Here is a 19,732-nt window from a genome sequence, read left to right on the forward strand (position 1 = left end):
GCCTGGTCCAGTGCTTTGGTTAGCGTTATAGATAAATTAAACCGGTTTTTAGACTACCCAGGACCATCGGGGTCTAGAAACAAGAGGTACAGAGCGAGCCATCCTCTCTTCTTGGTCTCTGACTCTGAGGCATCATCAGATGAGGACGGGGAACTTCTGCATGAGTCAGATTTCCAGACACAGGTCTTAGACCTGGATGACTCTAACAGAAACCAGGGTATTGAGGATCTAGTTCTGGCAGTACGGCGGGCTTTAGATCTTGTGTACATTGACAAGTCTAGACCAGTTAACCAGGGGTTATTCAAATAGGTTAAAAAAAAACATGATTTATTTTCCCCCTTCTTCGGAATTAAGGGAGATTGCTGAATCGGCCTGGTCACAGCCCAATCGCAAAATGGTGGTTCCACGTAGGTTTATGTCCTTGTACCCCTTACAGCCAGATGACCTAGCATGCTGGGAACAAGTTCCTAGAGTGGATACACCGGTGGCACGATCAGTACGCCAGACTACGCTTCCAGTTCCGGGCTCCGCCAATCTTTAGGATGTCACTGATCGTAAGGTGGGAAGATTTTTAAAATCCATTTAGGGTATAGCGGGAACCTCCTTTAGACCCATGCTGTCTTCTGCATGGGTTGTTAGGGCGATGGAAACGTGGGCTGACCGTCTGGCAGAGGGATTGCAGGATTCAGACCTTCTTCCCCTGGATTTACATCTGAAGGAAGTTTCAGGGTATCTGTATGAGGCATCCTTGTCATCTTCTATGTCCGCTGCTGCGGTAGCTGCTAGACGACCTTTTTTGACTTCGGTTCTGGGAAGCTGACGCAGAATCTAAAAGGGCCTTGGAGGGCCTTCCTTATTCGGGCTCTGTACTTTTTGGACCAGAGTCAGATAACTTTATTTGTCAGACAACAGGGGGGAAGAGTACTTTCCTTTCCGTTAATGTGCTAAAGCCTTGTATTCCGAGGTTTAGTTCCTTTCACCGGCCCTTTCGGGGAGGCCCCGCCTTTAGAGGTCAGACAAGCAGAGGTAGGTCTTCTGGGTTTAGAGGCCCGTCCTATAGAGGAAGGGAAGCAGGCACCAGGCCAGACTCCCGAGGAAGCCAGCAGTCTGACTTACACCCTCCTCTCCTCACGGCCGCAGGAGTGGTTGGGGGCGTCTGCGACTGTTCACAGAACAGTTGATAAAATCCTCTCCAGATCCCTGGATTCAGGCAAGGGGATATATCATAGATCTTTTAAGTCAAGCCCCTCATCGGTTTTTTGCAACTTCCTTGCCCCTTGACCAGAACAGAATGCAGGCAATGTTGCACTGTGTAGATTCTCTTTTAGTGGGAGTAATCTGCCCGGTCCCAGAGAATCAGAGACGCCAAGGATTCTATTCAAACCTTTTCTGGTCTCCAAGCTGGACCGTACCTTCCATCCCATTTTGAACTTAAAGTCTTTAAATCTGCATCTGAGAATAGACAGGTTTTGAATGGAGTCTCTTCGTTCAGTGATAAATGGAATCGAAGGGGGAGAATTCCTGGCGTCCATAGATATTCGACATGCATATCTTCATGTACCTATCTGGGAAGGGCACCAACCATTGCTCCGCTTCACGGTAGGAGCGGCTCATTACCAATTCAGGGCTCTTCTTTTTGGCCTGGCCACAACGCCCAGAGTATTTACAGAAATCATGGCAGTAATGGCTGCCTGTCTCTGGTCTATGGGGGTGAGCATAGTGGCCTATTTCAACGACTTGCTGATCAAAGCCCCCTCAGATCAGCTTCTTCGTCAGCATTTACACCTCACTATAGAGACCCTGCAACACATTCACCAAATGTTATCAGTTCAGTGGGTTTGCGTACTCAGATGCTAGCTTTGGCTGTAGCATGGTACGAGCTGGGCTTCCAGGATGGTCCCTCCCTTAGGGGGGCTGCTTTGGTACGTCCCCATGGTAGCAGTGTCCCCCAGATAGGATGAAGGAAAAAAGAGGATTTGTATACTTAAGATAAATCCCTTTCTCTGATTCCATCTGGGGACACTGTGTTCCCTCCCTTCTGTTCTTCTGCTGTTTGCTTCTTGGTAGTTCGACTCCCTTTCCTTGAGGGCTTTAGAATACACTGACTAGCTACAGGGGGTTGCAGGAGGGATGAGTCTGTCAGCAGCCACAAAATTAACTAGTTAAGTGCCAACTCCACACGCTCCAATTACAACTCCATGGTAGCAGTGTCCCCCAAATGGAATCCGAGAAAGGGATTTATCTTAAGTATAAAAATCCTCTTTTCTATAGCATAGTCCCCTTTCCCATCTCTAATGCAGTGATTTTATTATCAAGTGAGGTGTATTATCAGGATTATACTACAAATTGAGTTTTGCTTTCAAGAATGTACTTTGGAGTTAAATTTGCAGAGAATGCCCTAGACCAGTGGTTCCCAATCTGTGCGCCACAGTGATCTCACAGGGATGCCGTGGCAAGGGCCGGTGGTAAACTGGGTCAGCAAGGCGGGGGACTATTTGGCAAATATTTTGGCTTAGAAGTGCCTTGAAAAAATTATGGCGACCCTAAGGGTGCCTCGAACTGAGAAAGTTTGGGATTCACTCATCTAGACAATTTTCTCTATGCAACACAGTAAAAATGAGTGGGATAGGACACAGGACTGAAGATGGCCATTGGTGATGATATTCACAGAGATCCCTTGGGGACTTATGGACGGTAAATAAGGGACACCAAGGGGTAAATGTATCATAGTGCGGGTTGTACAAGTCGCCGGAAACCGGCGAGATGACAGCTTAAATTTAAAGCGGCGCTGCCTTGTAAAGGGAAACTTCCCTTTATAAGGCAGCGCCGCTTTAAATTTAAGCTGTCATCTCGCCGATTTCCGGCGACTTGTACAACCCGCACTATTATACATTTTACCCCCTAGTCTGAATGTATTGCTTGATGTGCCACATTCATAAGCAGCCATCTTGTGATGTTGGAAGCTATGTGTGTAGCTGCAAACACATGCTGTCAGGTTCACAAGGTAGACTGCACGCTGATGGTTACCACAATATCATGGTATATCTGCATTGTCCCTGGATTATTAATATTATACATATATCTAGTGCTTTCTCCTCTTATCAGATGTGTATGTACAGTGTTCTCTACTCTTACCAGCTATCTCCCTATGTGTATGTACAGTGTTCTCTACTCTTACCAGCTATCTCCCTATGTGTATGTACAGTGTTCTCTACTCTTACCAGCTATCTCCCTATGTGTATGTACAGTGTTCTCTACTCTTACCAGCTATCTCCCTATGTGTATGTACAGTGTTCTCTAATCTTACCAGCTATCTCCCTATGTGTATGTACAGTGTTCTCTACTCTTACCAGCTATCTCCCTATGTGTATGTACAGTGTTCTCTACTCTTACCATTTCTCTTACTATAGGTAATTGTTGTTTTCTCTAATCTTGCCAGATCTGTCACTATAAGTACAGATGGAGCATGATTGGGCAGCACAGTGGCCTAGTGGTTAGCACTTGTGCTTTGCAGCACTGGGGTCATGAGTTCGATTCCCTACCATGGTCTTATCTCTGTGGAGTTAGTATGTTCTCCCTGTGTTTGCGTGGGTTTCCTCCGGGTGCTCCGGTTTCCTCCCACACTCCAGAATCATACTGGTAGGTTAATTGGCTGCTATCAAAAATTCACCCTAGTCTCTACCTCTCTGTCTGTATGTATATGTCTATGTGTGTGAGTGTATTTCTATATTAGGGAATTTATACTGTAAGCTCCAATGGGGCAGGGACTGATGTGAATGAGTTCTCTGTATAGCGCTGCGGAATTAGTGGCGCTATATAAATAAATGATGATGATGATTCATTTTGACATATAACGTGAACAGACCTCGGAGCGTGTCATGTTAATCTAGCCACTCTAAAATAACAATACGGAGCTGCTGTTATAGATGAAAGGCAAGATGGTGCTGGTTCTCCAAAATAACATGCTCCATCTGTAGATATAATTTTCTGCAATCTTACCAGATCTCCCATTACAGGTAGTGGTTCTTCTCCTCCTGACCTCGTCAATTTCCCCAAATTGGAAGAGCAGGAAGAGGAAGATGATGAAGAAGAAGATGTTGATGAAGTGGGTAGACCTTCCAGACCCACACCGTCCTCACCTCCAGAGCTAACCTTCTCCAGCTTTGGCTCCATAATGCGCTTTTCCAGTGAGCCATCATCGCACAGCCGGCCTTGGGACCCCTCTCCCAGTGAGCACAGACCACAGAAGTGGGGCAGAGAAGGAGCGGAGACCCCACGAGAGAAAAAACACAAAGGCAGCAGAAAAAGCAGGCATGGTCCTGGAAGACCCCGGGGAAGCAAAAATAACCCACCACACAGCATTGCCTCCTCCACTTTGCCCCTGCCACCCCGGCATTATATGCACCCTTCTTCTCTACACTGTGTCAGCATGGACTCACCCCTGCTCTCCTCAGGTAAAGAAGGAATACTTGTGCATGGGTAATAGTGTTAGTTACATTTATTATTATTATTATTATTATTATTATTATTATTATTATTTTTGTTGTTGATTTGTAAAGCAATACATTGCTCCGCAGTGCTGGACATTGGAGAAAAGAGCATAGGTATCATACAATGTAGGCAAGACAATTGCTGATGTGAGAATAAACAATATGAGGGCCCTGCTGGTTAGAGCACACTTTCTAATGGGAGAAAGGGGCGATCTGAGACAAGTGAAGGGTGTACCAGTGGGAGTAGGGCAGGCTCTAGTAAAGAGATGGATTTTCAATGAGCATTTAAAGATTTGGAGGGGTGGAAGGTAATTCAGTAGGTGGGTAGTAGCACGGGAGAAGTCTTGCAGACAGGAGAGGGAAGTGGTTATCATTGAGGCACAGATCTAACAGGGCAGCGGATGCTTGGGAACAGGACGACAGTTAGTGTGTGCAGGAGAACAGGACGACAGAACGTCGAGCAGCAGGAGAACGAAAGAAAAGGACCAGTGGGCAGAGGACGGAGGGTGGGCGGGATACCAGGACCAGTGGACAGACGACAGATCTAACAGGGCATAAGGGAGACTATTTTGAGATAGGGCTAGAGATGTGCGAAGGGCTGGGGTTGAGGGCTTTGTAGGTGAGGGTGAATAATTTGAATTGGATTATGGGAGATTTGGGAAGCCAGTATAGGGATTTGTAGAGCCATGCTTTGGATATGGGGGGGGCAAGAGAAGATCTTTGATTCATCCTCGTGCTGTGTGATTTACTTCTAAAATGAGTAGTCATTGTGTTATGAATACAGTGCCTGCAGTCCCCTATCTTGAAGCCAGGTTGTGTCTATATGATGTCTCCTTGGAGAATATTACCAGTAAAATAGTTTATAAATATATACTTAATCTGATAACTTTGGTAAAATTTATCCTTGCAAAACCTGACTCGATACACACTCCCCTGACCTCCAAAAATGGAGCGTGCTTGTTAATGACACAAACATGAAAGGTATATGTATACCAGCAGGAGTGCAGGGCATAAGTACAACAAGATTTGGTCCCAATGGTACAAATCAAGATATAGGGCATGTTATAGAGATTTGGAAGCACTTGATTACAACATAATTAATTGAAAGGATAGTTCCCTGGTATGGGAGAAGCACGATACAGCTCTGGGGTCATGAGTTAGACTCCTGACCAGGGCCATATGTGTGTAAAGTTTCTATCTTCTCCCCGTGTTTGCGTGGATTTGGGTGCTCTGGTTTCCTCCCACACTTCAAAAACATACTAGTAGGTTAATTGCTAACAAAAATGACCTCTAGTCTCTGTGTATCTTAGGGAATTTAGCCTGTAAGCTCCAATAGGGCCGGGACTGATGTGAATGATAAATGTTCTCTACAGTGCAGCGGAGTTGGTGGCGCTGTATAAATATTTGATAATGATACCATTTAGAAATTCAAGATATATGTTAATTATTTGTAATTACAGGTTTATATTTTTATCCATTTAAATTAGATAGTTTGCTGTTCTTATGGGTTTTTTATGGCTGTTTGTGTTTTTCTTTATGTTCTGGATAATTTCAAATGGTTGCTGACTAAATTGGTAGATAAACCAAAAAGCTCAGAAAATGTCCCAAATACCTCTAGGCACAGATCTAGTTTACCAATTGGTAGATCTTGATCACCCTTATAGTTCTCACTCTTGTTACACTCATTTCTTTACTGATGCTGTGTATTCTTCTCACCTCAGGTATCTACACCAGTAATAAGGACCCCATCTCAGTGAGGACAGCCTGCAGCACCCCACTCCCCTCCAGCCTCTTGTCTCACCAGAGTTCCCTTCCTCCATACAGCAGAGCCTGCTCTATCACTCCATCTTCCACAGCCTCCACCACACAGGTCAGAGTTTTGGAGCAAAGCCTTGTGCAAAACAAAATGTTATACTCTATTCGCAAAGTGTGCTTGGTATTCTATTCTTGTGTGCAAAATAATAATTGAATTGAACAATTTGACTGGCTTCTGCATGGAATATACCCCAACATTTATACTTTTTCAGGCCAATATGGCAAACCTCTTCTAGGCACATAAACTCCAGTGGCCGGCACAAGCTAACAGTGTATATTTCAAAGCATACAGAAAAATATTCAAGGGTGGCGTGTGCGTGCGTGCGTCTGATGAAGTGTTTCTGTCTTTTATTTGTCTCTGTATTTGTTCTTCAATAGGTATTCTCACTGGCAGGCTCCACATTCAGCATCCCCTCATCTCACATTTTTGGAAGTCCCCTATCCATGCCCCCGCTCCTCAGCCAGGTCGAAAGCAGTAGGACAGGTAAACGGAAGTATAATTATGTCAGGTATCTTTCTTTATAGCTATCAGAATAAAGTGGCTTTTTTTACATTTTCTTTAGAGTGTATATGTAAACGTCAACCGCGTACATTCTTTTTTTTCTGCATCAAATAGGAAATATGTTCTGATGAAGCCAGCAGGTGATGCATCTGTACGTAACAGTGGTCAGCGCATCCTCAAAGCATGGCTGCTGTAACAACATATACAAACGTTACATATTGATTTACTATAGCCACTTTCCCGGTGCTCTCAAAAAACATTCGCACAATGCTTAAAAAGGAACATGCTAGACTACCGAAGACTCAAACCATTTTATAAAGAAATAAAAGAAAGAGATAATTTATAGTATTGGAGAACATGTAACTGATGTTGCATCTATTGCTAGATCTACAAAGTGTACATGTTTTTCACACTCTGAGATGGCCATTAAGACCTTTAGTGAATCGCTTTGTCAGAGGATAAATTGTTTACTTGCAGCAAGAGGCAAGCCATACATTGGTGTACTGCAGTTGTCGTCATAGTCCATCAGCCAGTGCCCAAGTATGATGGTAGTTGTAGATTAAATACAGCTAGATACAAGTTTGCAGCTAACATATAAAGGTGTACAGAAATCATGTTTGTGTCCCAACAGATATGTGTATTTACGAGAACATGTGAGATTTATAGCTTTTTGTAGAGCACCCACTTAGTTACTCTTTTGCAGCTTTCTCTAATGATACAAGAGGTTCTGTGGTTGTTGCATTGAGAGGCCCACTCTTGTGTTACCATGACAACAACAAGCTTCCTTCTTGGAGTAGAAATCCCTCAGATATCAATTAAAAGTCTAGTGTCAAATTGAAGCCTATGGTGAGAAATAAGCAGACAGTTAAGTGACTGTGCCTGGAAATGTGGAATATCTATGTTTAAAAATATAGAAAACCATCATAATTACGTATGTAATTCTAAAAAGCACACCATAATTATGTACATATTTATAATAAAGCATATATTGATCATTAAGTAATGTTAAAAAGTAAGTGACCAATGAGAGTTCCTATTAACCAGATTTGTCATGTAGTATGCATGAGATCACATTAACACTAAGAGCGAGCATCTCTCTTATACAGAGCCTGAGATGGAAGATTGCAGTTTCGTTTGTAGAGAAAGTTCCCCGCGAGAAAGTTTGTCCTCCATGTGAGTATATGCGATAAAGCAGAGATGTCTACCTTTATAAAGCAACGTATATGTGAATCAGTGCTTGGGTTCTATTTACATCAGTAGTGATGTACAACTAATAACATAAACTGTCTTTGGTTTGTCCTTCTCCCTCAGGTCTCCCATCAGTAGCCTCCCTCCTCTGTTTGATCCGAGTGGCTCCACTACTCAGGGTGAGAATGTTCCACAGATCACAGCCAACCTAGAGCAACTACTGGAGAAACATGGAGAGGCAGGCGTTAACAGTAAGACCTGCCATTAGTGGCTCAGAGTGGAATAAGGGGTTAATAGTGACATATGAGCAAGAAGATGAAAGTTTGTTGGGATTTATCACATGTCACACTGTTGTGAATTTACATATGAGTTTGTGTCCATTTGTGATAACTACCTATGCTCATACAGACTTCAGTAGGTCTGCAGATTGATGTTGTAAAGTTGCTGTCCATGTAATTGCTTTACATTTTGTTACACAGTTGTGGACATGCTCCAGGCGCTGCACTCTCTGCAGAAAGAGAATCGCTCCCTGCAGGATCAAATTATGACTCTTACCGCTCGCAAGGAGAAGCTGCAGCTACTCAATGTCCAGCTGTCCTGTCCTTTCCCCCCCAACTTACCACCGGCCATTATCCCGAATGGTGTGTTCCTACCTCAGGTTTTACTTATCTCTTTCTCTGTCTTGATGTTTGTTTCATAGCAGTTGTTTTGCATTAACTTTTTTCTTAGTTATCAGCAGCCTCTTCTGCTGTCACTCGTGAATGCTTTCATTCTTATATTTCCTCATATCCCACCTTTTCTTTACTTTAAATTTATATTATTTTTTCCATTACATCTGCAGTGAGCTTCCATGACTCTCTGAGCAATAGGAGTCCCACTTCCAAGAGCAGCATTCGTACAGAAAACTCTCCTTCTGAGGTGCGGGTAAATGTGAGCTGTCAATGTGCATAACAACCTAATATTTGTCAGCAGTCCTGGTTGGTACAATGCTCACTTGTTACAGTTATCTATTTTCTTCCTCATCCATTATCTATTGTTAAGTATCACAACCCTATATCTCAATCATCATCTTGTTTGATTATTTGCTATGCTTATTTTCTTTTTTTCTTTTTATAACTAAGTGACCACATACCCCGTTGACCTAGGTGGTGATGGTTTCAACCATCTGCTCCTGCTTATTATTTATATAGCGCCTATCATATTAAGCAGTGCTCTGCAAAGAATATATAGTCATTCACATTAGTCCCTGCCCCATTGGAGCTTACAGTCTAAACTCCCAAACATACACACACGTACTGAGGTCCATTTTGTCAGAAGCAAATTAACCTACCAGTATGTTTTTGAACTGTGGGAGGAAACACGAGCATTCAGAGGAAATCCACGCCAACACAGGGAGAACATAGAAATTCCACATGGATAAGGTCACGGTCAGAACCTAGCCAATGATTTTAGTGCTTCCTCAGCTTGCATCTTGATAGTGACAAGTTGGTGCTGGAGCTGGGTAAGGGGGATGGCCGCAGGGCGGCACAGGATTACACCAGTGTTGGGAAAGGGGGAGGGTTGGTAAGCCTGTATTCCCTTGCACCTGGAGGCCAAACAGGAGCGTCATGAAAGAGAGATACGCTGGGGTGGCAGAAGGATAGTGAGGCAGGCACTATAGGAGAGGCTCCAGTACTGCGTGGAAATTGTACTGGTTCAGGGGGCGATATAATGTCATATCCTTGCATGCTGCTTTGTTGTTTTGTGAAATAAAGCTGTTTTTATTTTGGTTAGCGTGTGGCAGTGGCATGCCCACTGGTTGACCTATGCGCCCCATACTATACACTTCTATATCTGTTGCTCTGTCTGTCGTCTGCCCACTGATCCTGTTCTCCCGTCCACCCTCCATTCTCTGCCCACTGGTCCTGTTCTTCTGTTCTCCTGCTGCCCGTCGTTCTGTTGTCCTGTTCTTTTGCACACGCTAACTGTCGTTCTGTTCCCCAGCATCCGCTGTCCTTAAATATTTTTCCTAAACTCTATTTAAATATTTTTATCTTGTCTAAATTGACCCTTGTATTCTTATGCCTCTGCCTCACAGGACCCACACTCCGGATGCCCCAGCCGAAGCAGCTCCTGTCTGTCCTTGCATAGCACTCCACCCCCAGGTCCTCTTTCTCAGACATGTTCCTCACTTCCCACCATGGGAGCAGAGCAGCTAATGAACGGTTTGGCTCGAACTGCAGGCCCTGGAGGCCCCTCCACACTGGCAGCCATTCCTCTTCTTGGAGCACTTTCTGGAAACCCTGGAGCACTGTCACTAAATAGCATTTTGGGAAGTATCAATGGAGGTATGCAGGGGTCAGCAGGGCAGACCCAGAATCCGCTGCGCAGCGGGACTGCCAGCACACACATACCAACCAGGTGAGATTATAAACTGAGTGCTGGAATATAGAAAGCTAGAAAATATTTTCATGTTTTACATCACTTCCCTTCCTGCCAGAAACTCAATAGTTATTGTTCTTCTATTTCATTTGCAGCCTCTCCCCACTGAGCACATTGTCAGAGCAGCAGAGACAGCTAGCACAACAGTTGCAGCAGATCACCTCTGCTCATCTCACTGTGGTATGAGTAATCTCCACTTGTCCTAAGCTGTTCAGGTCTAACAATAGCCCCCTCTTTTACAAAAATTGGTCCACTGCCTTTATTATGTAACTGTCTTGGTGTTGTGCTTTCCTAGGAACAGCAAAATGTCCTGTACCAACTTGTTCAACACATCCAGCAGCGTCGGGACCTACAACGTCTAATGACATCGCCAGCTGCCCCGTCTCTGCTCCCTGTGACATCAACATGTAGCACCATGGCATCGTCACCTGCTCCGCCCATCCTCACTGCACAGGCCCCCCCCTTCCATGGATCCCAAGGCGAGGGGGGGGTACAGAAAGCAGCAGTATGTTTGAGAGAAAATAATCATATGGTTCATGCGGGCTCCCTGTCAGGGGGGGAGTTAAAGAAAGCAAAAGTATAAATGGAGGAAAATAAGACAATGCAAGGTTGCAAAGAAAATAATCATGGGATAGTAAAAAAATATTCCCTCTCCATACATTTCCCTTTTGGGAACCTCCCCTGTTACCTGAAGCTGTGTGTTGTACTGAAAGTAATGCTGCTCTTTTCTCCTGCATTAAATGCAGTCAGTAGCTCTACAATTTCTATGGAAGCACTTCTGTACAAGTCTTTTGGGAGCTATGGAAGTACTTTGTCCCCCAGTGCTGAGAGCGGTAACACAAGCCCACTCTTTTACTGGCATTTCCATTGGGGAACCCCCCTAATATATGGGAAAATACATAGTGAAGGGGGTACAGAAAACAGCAAAACATGTTATGGAAATAATCATAGGGTTAGGGAAATGGTTCCAAGTTTAAATGGGTAAAGCAAACAATTGTACATTTCAGGAAAAATAATCACAGGGAGAGAGGGGATATACAGGATGGTCAGAGAAGAACATCACATTTCAATTCCTTGTTTTACCATCTTAATTTTACTTTCATACTGATATCCTTTTTTGTGCATCCTCTTTTCTTCAGTCGTGTAACATTCTGCCTTTCACTGCTACTGTAACTCTGCCCACCCTCCGTATTTCTTATCTCCCCCATATCCATTTTGTTTTGCAGAGAGGGGGTGAGAAGACACCCACAAATCATGACAAGGGATGAACCAAACGCCCAGCAATCCACAACAGCTGATCTGTCCCTGTTCAACATTGGAGAATTGGATCAGGAAAGAGAGGATGCCCACATCTTGTGGAGGACACAGCACATGTCTACAGAGCAATGTCTATCTTTATTAGACTGTAGTAGAGGCGATAAAGTGTAGACTATTCAGGAAAGTCAGTTTAGTCCAGACACATACAAAAAAACATGGATTTTTCCATTGTTCCATGTGGAACAACAAGTCCTATTGTAGCAGAGCACCTTTTTCATGTATGTGTCATGCAGGTTTTTTTGCTTTCCAGTACATATAATACAGTACACTGAATGAGCACATTGGTATGTGCGTGTCATACAGAGCACTGTGAATATGTATATATTTTTAGATGTTACACTCCGCTGTGGCCTCTTCTCTTACATCCACTTGGGGGTCTGAGCCACCCCTTCTCCTCTCTTACTCTTCTCCCTTTTGAAAGTTGAATTTTGTACATTTGGCATCTTAAAACTCCATAAACTCCATGCCCTTTTCCGTTCTCCGGCACCAGGAGCGGAGCCTGAAGCACCTTGTGATACAAAGTATCAGTCCATGTGAAGGATGAGTGCCGGCAAGTTCTTCTCTCAGTTGCACTGTCCTTGTGTCTCTTTATGTACATGAGACTCTTATTTTATAGATGTGTGCGTTCATATGTTCTTTCATTGGTCACATATATACTTATTTTTTTTGTTCTTTATTTGACCCCAGTTATGCCGTGTTTTTGTGAGTTATTAGTTTGTTCACAAAGCAATATATGTAGCGGTTTATTTGTGATTCCATTAGCACAAGATGTAGTTATTTGTCCATTTGTGTCTCTTGGGGAAAATAGCTAGGAAGTTTATTGATCCTTTTTGCAGTGGGCTCGTCTTCTGTGTAATATAAACATATATATAAATATGTAAGAAAATTCTCGGGAGCATTCAGTAGCCCTAGATTTTGCACCTTCCACACGTTGCTTAATGCATCTCAATGACTGTAATGTACATGATTGGAATTGTTTTTTTGTTAAGGCAGACTTGGGTAATCTGTGACTGGCACAACATGCTAGTTGTTGTAGTTCAGCTGACAAAACACAGGTTGCCTGCGTTTGCATTAGAGAATAAATAAATCAATTCTCATCTCTTCTCATGACACAGAACATTTGAATGTTGTGTATGACCAACAGTCACCAACATTAAGGATACTGCAGTCTCCTGATAATCTGGAGCTTTTGTTCTTTGTTATAGCTCGGGAAACCTATGTCTGTTTTAAAATGTACAAGTCTTAGCATGTCTGTGACTGGTAAGGCATGCTGTGACTTTTAGTTCCACAACAGCTGGCGAGCTATAGGTTGCCTACCTATATAGTCCAAGAGTTTTCAAACATGTAAGCCCCGGCAGCTCAGATTTTCCTGATCTCCACACACAATCATAAGTCAAATAAGAAGTATCACATGTGCAATCTATAGAATGACCTGGAAATCACCCACTGCTGTAGCCTAACCTGTTTTGCCATTTGTATCCTTCTGGCAAGTTTTTATGTCTTTAAGTGCTTTGTATATTATGGAGCGATTGCCTTTATCTGGGAAACTAGTATTCATTTTCTTTTATGCTTTTACCTTGACATTGTAGACTGCTCCTTTAATGGCATGGGAGGAGTATGGCCGCCATGGGGAAGGAGTATGGCCGCCATGGGGAAGGAGTATGGCCGCCATGGGGAAGGAGTATACACGGCATAAAAAAATCCTCTGTTCTCAAATTGTAAGTCTTGGAACTGCTTTAGATTTGGCACAACTTTATTAATGTAGGTGTACTAATTCCCGTAAAGATCTGCTGTGAAATGAGTTCTAAAGCTACAAGATATAAACAAACTGGAAATGAATATGTTAATAGACTGATTGCCTCCTTCCTGCTCCCCTTTATAGTTATATATTGTGTCCGTAACTCTGCCTCTGGATTGTACTAGTTATCACTTTCACCTGAACACGAAATCAAAGTCAATTCTTCAACGTTGCCCATTTTCCACCTGTTTAAGAAGCATTGGTGTGATGTTCACACCTTTGACCACTTTTTTCTTAAAAATAGCTGGACTCATCAGAAAACCACTCCATTTCTTTTTTATTGGGAAAATACGATCATTGAACTCAATACAGCCATTGGCTTCTATGGGGAAATTATAATACTTGAAGTCAGTGGGGCCATTTTTATGGGGAAGCTACTGAAATTGAAGTCAGTTGAGCAGTTGTTAAATCAGGGGAAGGTGAATTTCCATTGACGTGGTTCTTTACTAATAGATTTACATCCCATTTTCACTTTTCTGCTTTTTTCGCAATATTAGCGCCGTTAACTAACTTTAGATCATTGAGGAGGTCAAGTCTCTTTAAATAGTACACAGCAGAGAATCTTACCAACTTAAATCGATTATGAATTACTTTTAGAATATCTTTGAAATATTTAAAATGAGGTAAGGGGTTTTGGATGTGTCAACTCAAGTCAATTGTACAATCCAGGCAAAGGTGATGCTACCAATACTAACCAGTCAGACCTTTGTATTCATTTTCTAAACTGCAGAAGACAAATAGTTGCTTTGGGCAATATCTCCTTTTTCTCCCATTCATCCATTTTCAATAATGTTTCCCAATATGGAGCTGTACAAGGGGAGCAGAGAGAGCTCAATCCAGATTATTTCATTCCCTAATGCAAGATCTACGATTCATCGTGCATAATCAGTGAGCCGTTTCTATTTGCTTAATTGTTCCTTTAAGGCAAGCTTAGGCAGCTGTTGCTCACCAGCCATTGCTGAGTCACATGTATCAGTATGCTTTACCAACCATTAGCTGCCAAGGCACGTGTAACATGTAGTACAGCAACATCTACAGAGCCACAGGATGCCTAAATCTATCCATAAGTGTTAAATATTGGAACTTTTCTCTACAATAAATTTAATGCTGTTTCAAAAAGCATATATAGTTTAATGGAAGGTAATATAGTATACATTATACATAATATACACTGCATTTTTCTGATATCTTATGACCAAGATCCTGTCAGCCTAGTCACATGGCTAGATTGTTGGTTCAAACCAGACCGGTTTGTTCTGGATGCTGCAGCATGTCTTATCCTCTTTGTACTATATAGTTTACCTACCAAATATTGTGTGTCTTCTCATCCGTCCTGCAGTGTGTTATAATGCTGCCAATACTATAGTAGCCATGACAGATCTTTTCTTCTCAGCCAGGAATTGTTGTATTCCTTTTCACATGGTATCTTAGCCTGGTTCCAGCGATTGCACTAGTAGTACAGATGTAGGCAGCTAGAGACTGACAATTTTTAGTTCTTCGTTTACCATTCTCCTTGTCTGTAACCTCTGTTGGCCGGCAAATAATAAGGCTCACAGTGGCAGGCTGTCTACCCCTGATTTAGGAGCTTGTTTTTTCAGTGTTACAGAAAAAGTCAAAGACATTATTTCAAGGTGATTAATGTCAGCTCAACTTAGCTTGTGTATGTCAATTCATCGTAGACTTCTGCCTCTGACAAAAAGGGAAATGCCTCCAGCTCTCACCATGTCACTTAGAAGATAAAAATGAACCATGTTAGTTGATCCTGAGATCTCCTTCAGTACTGGCTACACATGGGCTACTGCTCAAGGTGCCTGAGTGTCATGATCAGTTCTCCATTTCATCACACCTGGCCATAGGCTGGACCATTTAGGGGCCTGTTAGTGCAGATGGCCACACACACTGGCTGACTGGATTTTTAGACTGCAAATTATGCAATTTATTTACAAATTGTTTTGTGTCTACACGTACTCTGATATCAGGCCAGGTTTCTGAAATTCCCTCCAATATCACTGTATATGTGCTGTCGGCTTATGTCAGTTGTTAAAGTGCTGATTCATCTCTAGGATTTTCCATGACTGAAACATGCTAGTGGGGCCCACTTACAAGTCCTCTGGAAACTATAATGGCCAGTCCAGATCATCTTTTCTGTTGCCAGAAAAGTAAAAAAAAATGTTTCCTTTACCCGTAGATACAATTTTTAGTTCATTAAGCATTTGCCATAATTTCTGTCGCCAAGCTGTCATTGGTGGAATTCACAGATATTTAGACCAGTAAAATAATGTATAAAAATTTACCATGTCAGTAACTTCACTAACATTCTATGGTTTTGTGAGTAGAACTCTAGTAATGTCAATGAAGAGGTCAGATGATGGTAGTGTTGTCTATGGACCTGAGTCATTAAGGAGCGTATCTGCCTTTTTTTTTTTTGCGTATCGTCCCTACATTAATTCTGTGCATGTCAAAGAAAGTAGCAGCGTCCAAATCGTCTTGGAGCGCAAGGGACACGTGCTAGACCCTACGATTTCAGAGAAGGAACACGGTAGGGTAGGGGCGAATGCATGTAGGCAATGTACAGTAAGGACGTTCCCGTGCAGCAACATCCAAGTCTGGTTCAGGCGCATGCAGAAGTAAGCTGTTTTTTTTACGTATCTCTTGCTCCAGCTGGTGATGATGGCTGGATATGTATGCTAAAACATGTGTTTGCAATCAGGAGCAAGTGTAAAACTGTTATGTTATGTTATGTACAGTAGACATTAAGAACAGCCTAATTGTTTTTCATAGGAAAAAAAAAATGAAAACTTTTTTTAAATTTTTTTTTATTTTTTTTTACATATTTTTTTCATTAATGCCTATATTATTAACAGGTAACATTATTTGAAGAGATTTTTGTTTTTATTTCTTCTGTGCGTTCTTTCGTGAGTTTATATTCTACATAGGTATTGCATGTATCCTGCAGTGTCTAGAAGAGCACCGTAAACCTACATCATGTGTCATTACTACATACACAGTTCTTCACATCCGCTCCTTGATGATTTCGGGCATATGAATACCAAACTTACAGGCGTTCTAAAGTGTACGTACGTTGCGCTCGGTATATTTATGCCTTAATGACTCAGGCCCTAAATGTCCATTTGCATAAATATTTAAAGACAAGTATTTTTGCATAAATATGATATTGATATTCGGAACTATTCTGATCTAAACAAATCTAGATTCACTTGTTTCTGCTGTGCTTGCACGACAAGGGAATGGTGACGTAGGTGCAAGCCGCCTGGGAGCGAGCATGACTGAAGCCATAGTGCAGCAGTTGCATATTGTGCGCAGTATAATACGCTTTCTCCGTGGTGGAAACATAATGTGAGAACAAATAAATAAAAAATTTTTACCACACACAGAGGAACTGTGTTCAAAATATTTTTCACAAAGCTGAACTTCTTTAGTTTATTATTCAATAACCATTTATTCATAGCGCTTTGGGCAGTAGATATATAGATATATTGTAGGTATTTGGCTGCTAAATAGGCCATATGCCTTTTGTGCGGTCAGTACCTGTGGTGCACTGGATGTCGTTTCTTATTTCATAGCTTTGTGGAAACCCTTTTGTATCTTAATCTATGGGGTTTTTAGTAACAGGTGCTGGTGGGTTTACAGCTTATGTACTGTTTCTAAACACGTTATCTCTCAGTACATCTGCATATGCGTTACCACCAAGGCACAAAAAACATGGTGGGGGAGAGTGGGTGAAGAACGTGCAATAAAAAATACCCAATGTGGAGCCTTTTGGGGTGGGGGAGGCTGAGGGTAAAGTAGTCATGAGACATATTTTTGTCATGTTTGTGATTTCTGTCCAGTCACTATCTAGATTGGTCTTAAAACACCACCTGAATTGGAAGAAAAGCTACAAAATCACCAACATGGCAAAAATGAAGGGAATTGTGAAAAGTAAATTCTAAAAGACCCTTATTGATTGTCCTGGTTCAAGTTTTGATTTAGACCTAATAAATACAATTCTGAAATCCATATTGTGCAATTATAACCAAATCATTATATATATATATATATATATATATATATATATATATATATATATATATATATATATATATATATATGTATCTTACGTTGTACATGTCTCATGGACTATTGGCAGGAGACTGCTAGCATGTTAGGGCTGTTGAAATCAAGGATGGATGTTTATTAGTATTTCTGTGCACACATTTTGCTGCAGCATTCACATATAAGAAAATGTTTTGCATTTGGTTTTTTTGCTGGGGATAGACGTAAGCTAATTATATATTTCTCTGCACAGCTTTATATTCATAAACCAATTTTCAGACACAATCAAAAAGGTCTATACATTTCTGTTCTTTGTTTGTATCTTATGGAATTATTTTAAAATACATATATTTTAAATTGTTTTGTTGATGTCCAGGCCTATACATTTTCTGCTAGATAAGGGAGGCAGGATTTGTTGTACATAACAGTGTTATAGAGCATTGTTTTGTTTGTGAGTATAGGAAGTTTACCCTTTGGTGGGTTGGGCAACTATCAAGCTCAACAACTACAGTATAATTTGTCTGCAAACAGATGAGTGGACACTTAATGTGGATCCGTCACCTACACACACTGGAGGCAGCCATTTTGCGTTTTGAACCACTGTTCACCTTATCAATTCCATAGCAGCTTTTGATATCACTGACGTATGAAGTGCATTGTACCTCACGCTTCAGTGATGTCACTAGTTTCTAGTAAATTGTAATGTGTGGAATATTGGTTCAACTCGCAAAATGGCTGCCTCCACTGTATGTAGTGACAGGTCTGCTTCAATTTGCACTTAATGACACCACAACAACATACAAGCGTACAAGATTTTTCTTATATTTAGGATTCATTTGAGCACATATCATGTGTATTGCAAAGCATGAATGCTGCACTGGACTCTGAGCACACATGTGCAGTCTTGGAATGAATACAGCTTGCATACACATTGTTATTTTAACATTTTCAAAATTCTCGCTAATTTATAATATGTATTTTTATTGATTTATAAAAAATGTGGCAATGGTGAATAGCTTTTTTTAAGAAAATGTTTTTTCCTTTTTTTATAGTGCCCATGTGACTCCCCATGGGATTTGTAAATATTTTTGGTGTCTATCTTTGTCCGTTTCTGCAGGAATAAATGGCAGACTGTTTCTTCTTTAATTGTTTAAATAAAATATCTGTTTTACTTTAACTTGCTTGTTATTATTTTCCTTTAATGAAATAATAATTTTGAGGTATATGAAAAATACATGGCAAAATGGTATAGGAGTATAATAATACCAGAAAATAAGAATTTATCAGCTTTACCTGGGTTCTTTTATGAACCTAATCAGAGCTCATACCCACTTCCTGGCTACCTTTGGTAAACTGTGGTGAACAATGGGGGGAGCGCAACACAAGTAGAGGTAAAACGACTCTTGCAATAGGGACCATTGATGCTACTTATCTTCCTGATTTTAAAAAGGATTTAAATAATATCAAATAATATATATTACAGTAAACCAGTTATGCCTCATCTTACATTATTGCTATCTTAGAAGCAAAGAATATGCCATCTTTTTTCCCACTCGGTATCTGCAGTGACTGCATGCAGCTTATTTTAGGAAAAGGAAATATATAAACAGCATAGACAGCAATATATAAACAGTTGGCATAGACAGCATACTAGAAACACTTACACCTATCCACAATTTAGCAATAAAGAGAAAGACACTGAATTTTAGACAAATGTTGGGAGACTAAGTTTTCCTAGAATTGAGCTAGTACCATCTGGTCGTGCTATTGAGATTTCTAAGAGGGCCAGTTCAGGTAGTGGTACAGAAGATTAATTCAAAAACCTCTATCCATAGGTTTTGCACCAGAGGGCAAATTAAAAAAATATGTATTTAGCTATCAATCCCATCACAATTTCTTCAAGCAACATTTGGATACATTAGGTCAAATTTTGAACTTGTAAATCTAAAAATCTTGAGAATGGGATGTGGTATTTTTCCAAAAGAGATAAGTGAGGAGCTCTCATACAGCTCCTGAATTTTAGAGAAGCCTTGGTCATGCCAGTTGGTTAGATATAGGCTTGTAAGAGCGGAGATAGAAAGGTAGGATGGGAGCTCAAACTCACCAAAGGATTTTACCATTTTGTCCCATGCTTCTAAAGTATCA

At 41.4% G+C, this 19,732-nt stretch overlaps 1 protein-coding gene across 1 annotated transcript in view; it reads left to right on the forward strand.

Annotated features, from left to right (window-relative positions):
• MLLT6 (MLLT6, PHD finger containing) overlaps positions 1–18,764 on the forward strand; it is a 44,464-nt gene extending 25,700 nt beyond the window's left edge. Inside the window, exons 10-20 of the mRNA XM_075177042.1 lie at positions 4,017–4,449; positions 6,207–6,360; positions 6,684–6,789; positions 7,914–7,980; positions 8,119–8,246; positions 8,475–8,636; positions 8,837–8,913; positions 10,073–10,395; positions 10,512–10,596; positions 10,712–10,921; positions 11,643–18,764. Coding sequence (XP_075033143.1) covers positions 4,017–4,449; positions 6,207–6,360; positions 6,684–6,789; positions 7,914–7,980; positions 8,119–8,246; positions 8,475–8,636; positions 8,837–8,913; positions 10,073–10,395; positions 10,512–10,596; positions 10,712–10,921; positions 11,643–11,684 — 1,787 coding nt within the window. The 3' untranslated portion in view covers positions 11,685–18,764. The remainder of the gene's footprint in view (positions 1–4,016; positions 4,450–6,206; positions 6,361–6,683; positions 6,790–7,913; positions 7,981–8,118; positions 8,247–8,474; positions 8,637–8,836; positions 8,914–10,072; positions 10,396–10,511; positions 10,597–10,711; positions 10,922–11,642) is intronic.
• Positions 18,765–19,732: the final 968 nt, after the last annotated feature.

The sequence above is a fragment of the Mixophyes fleayi genome, chromosome 6 (assembly GCF_038048845.1).
Source record: "Mixophyes fleayi isolate aMixFle1 chromosome 6, aMixFle1.hap1, whole genome shotgun sequence".
Classification (NCBI taxonomy): Eukaryota; Metazoa; Chordata; class Amphibia; order Anura; family Limnodynastidae; genus Mixophyes; species Mixophyes fleayi.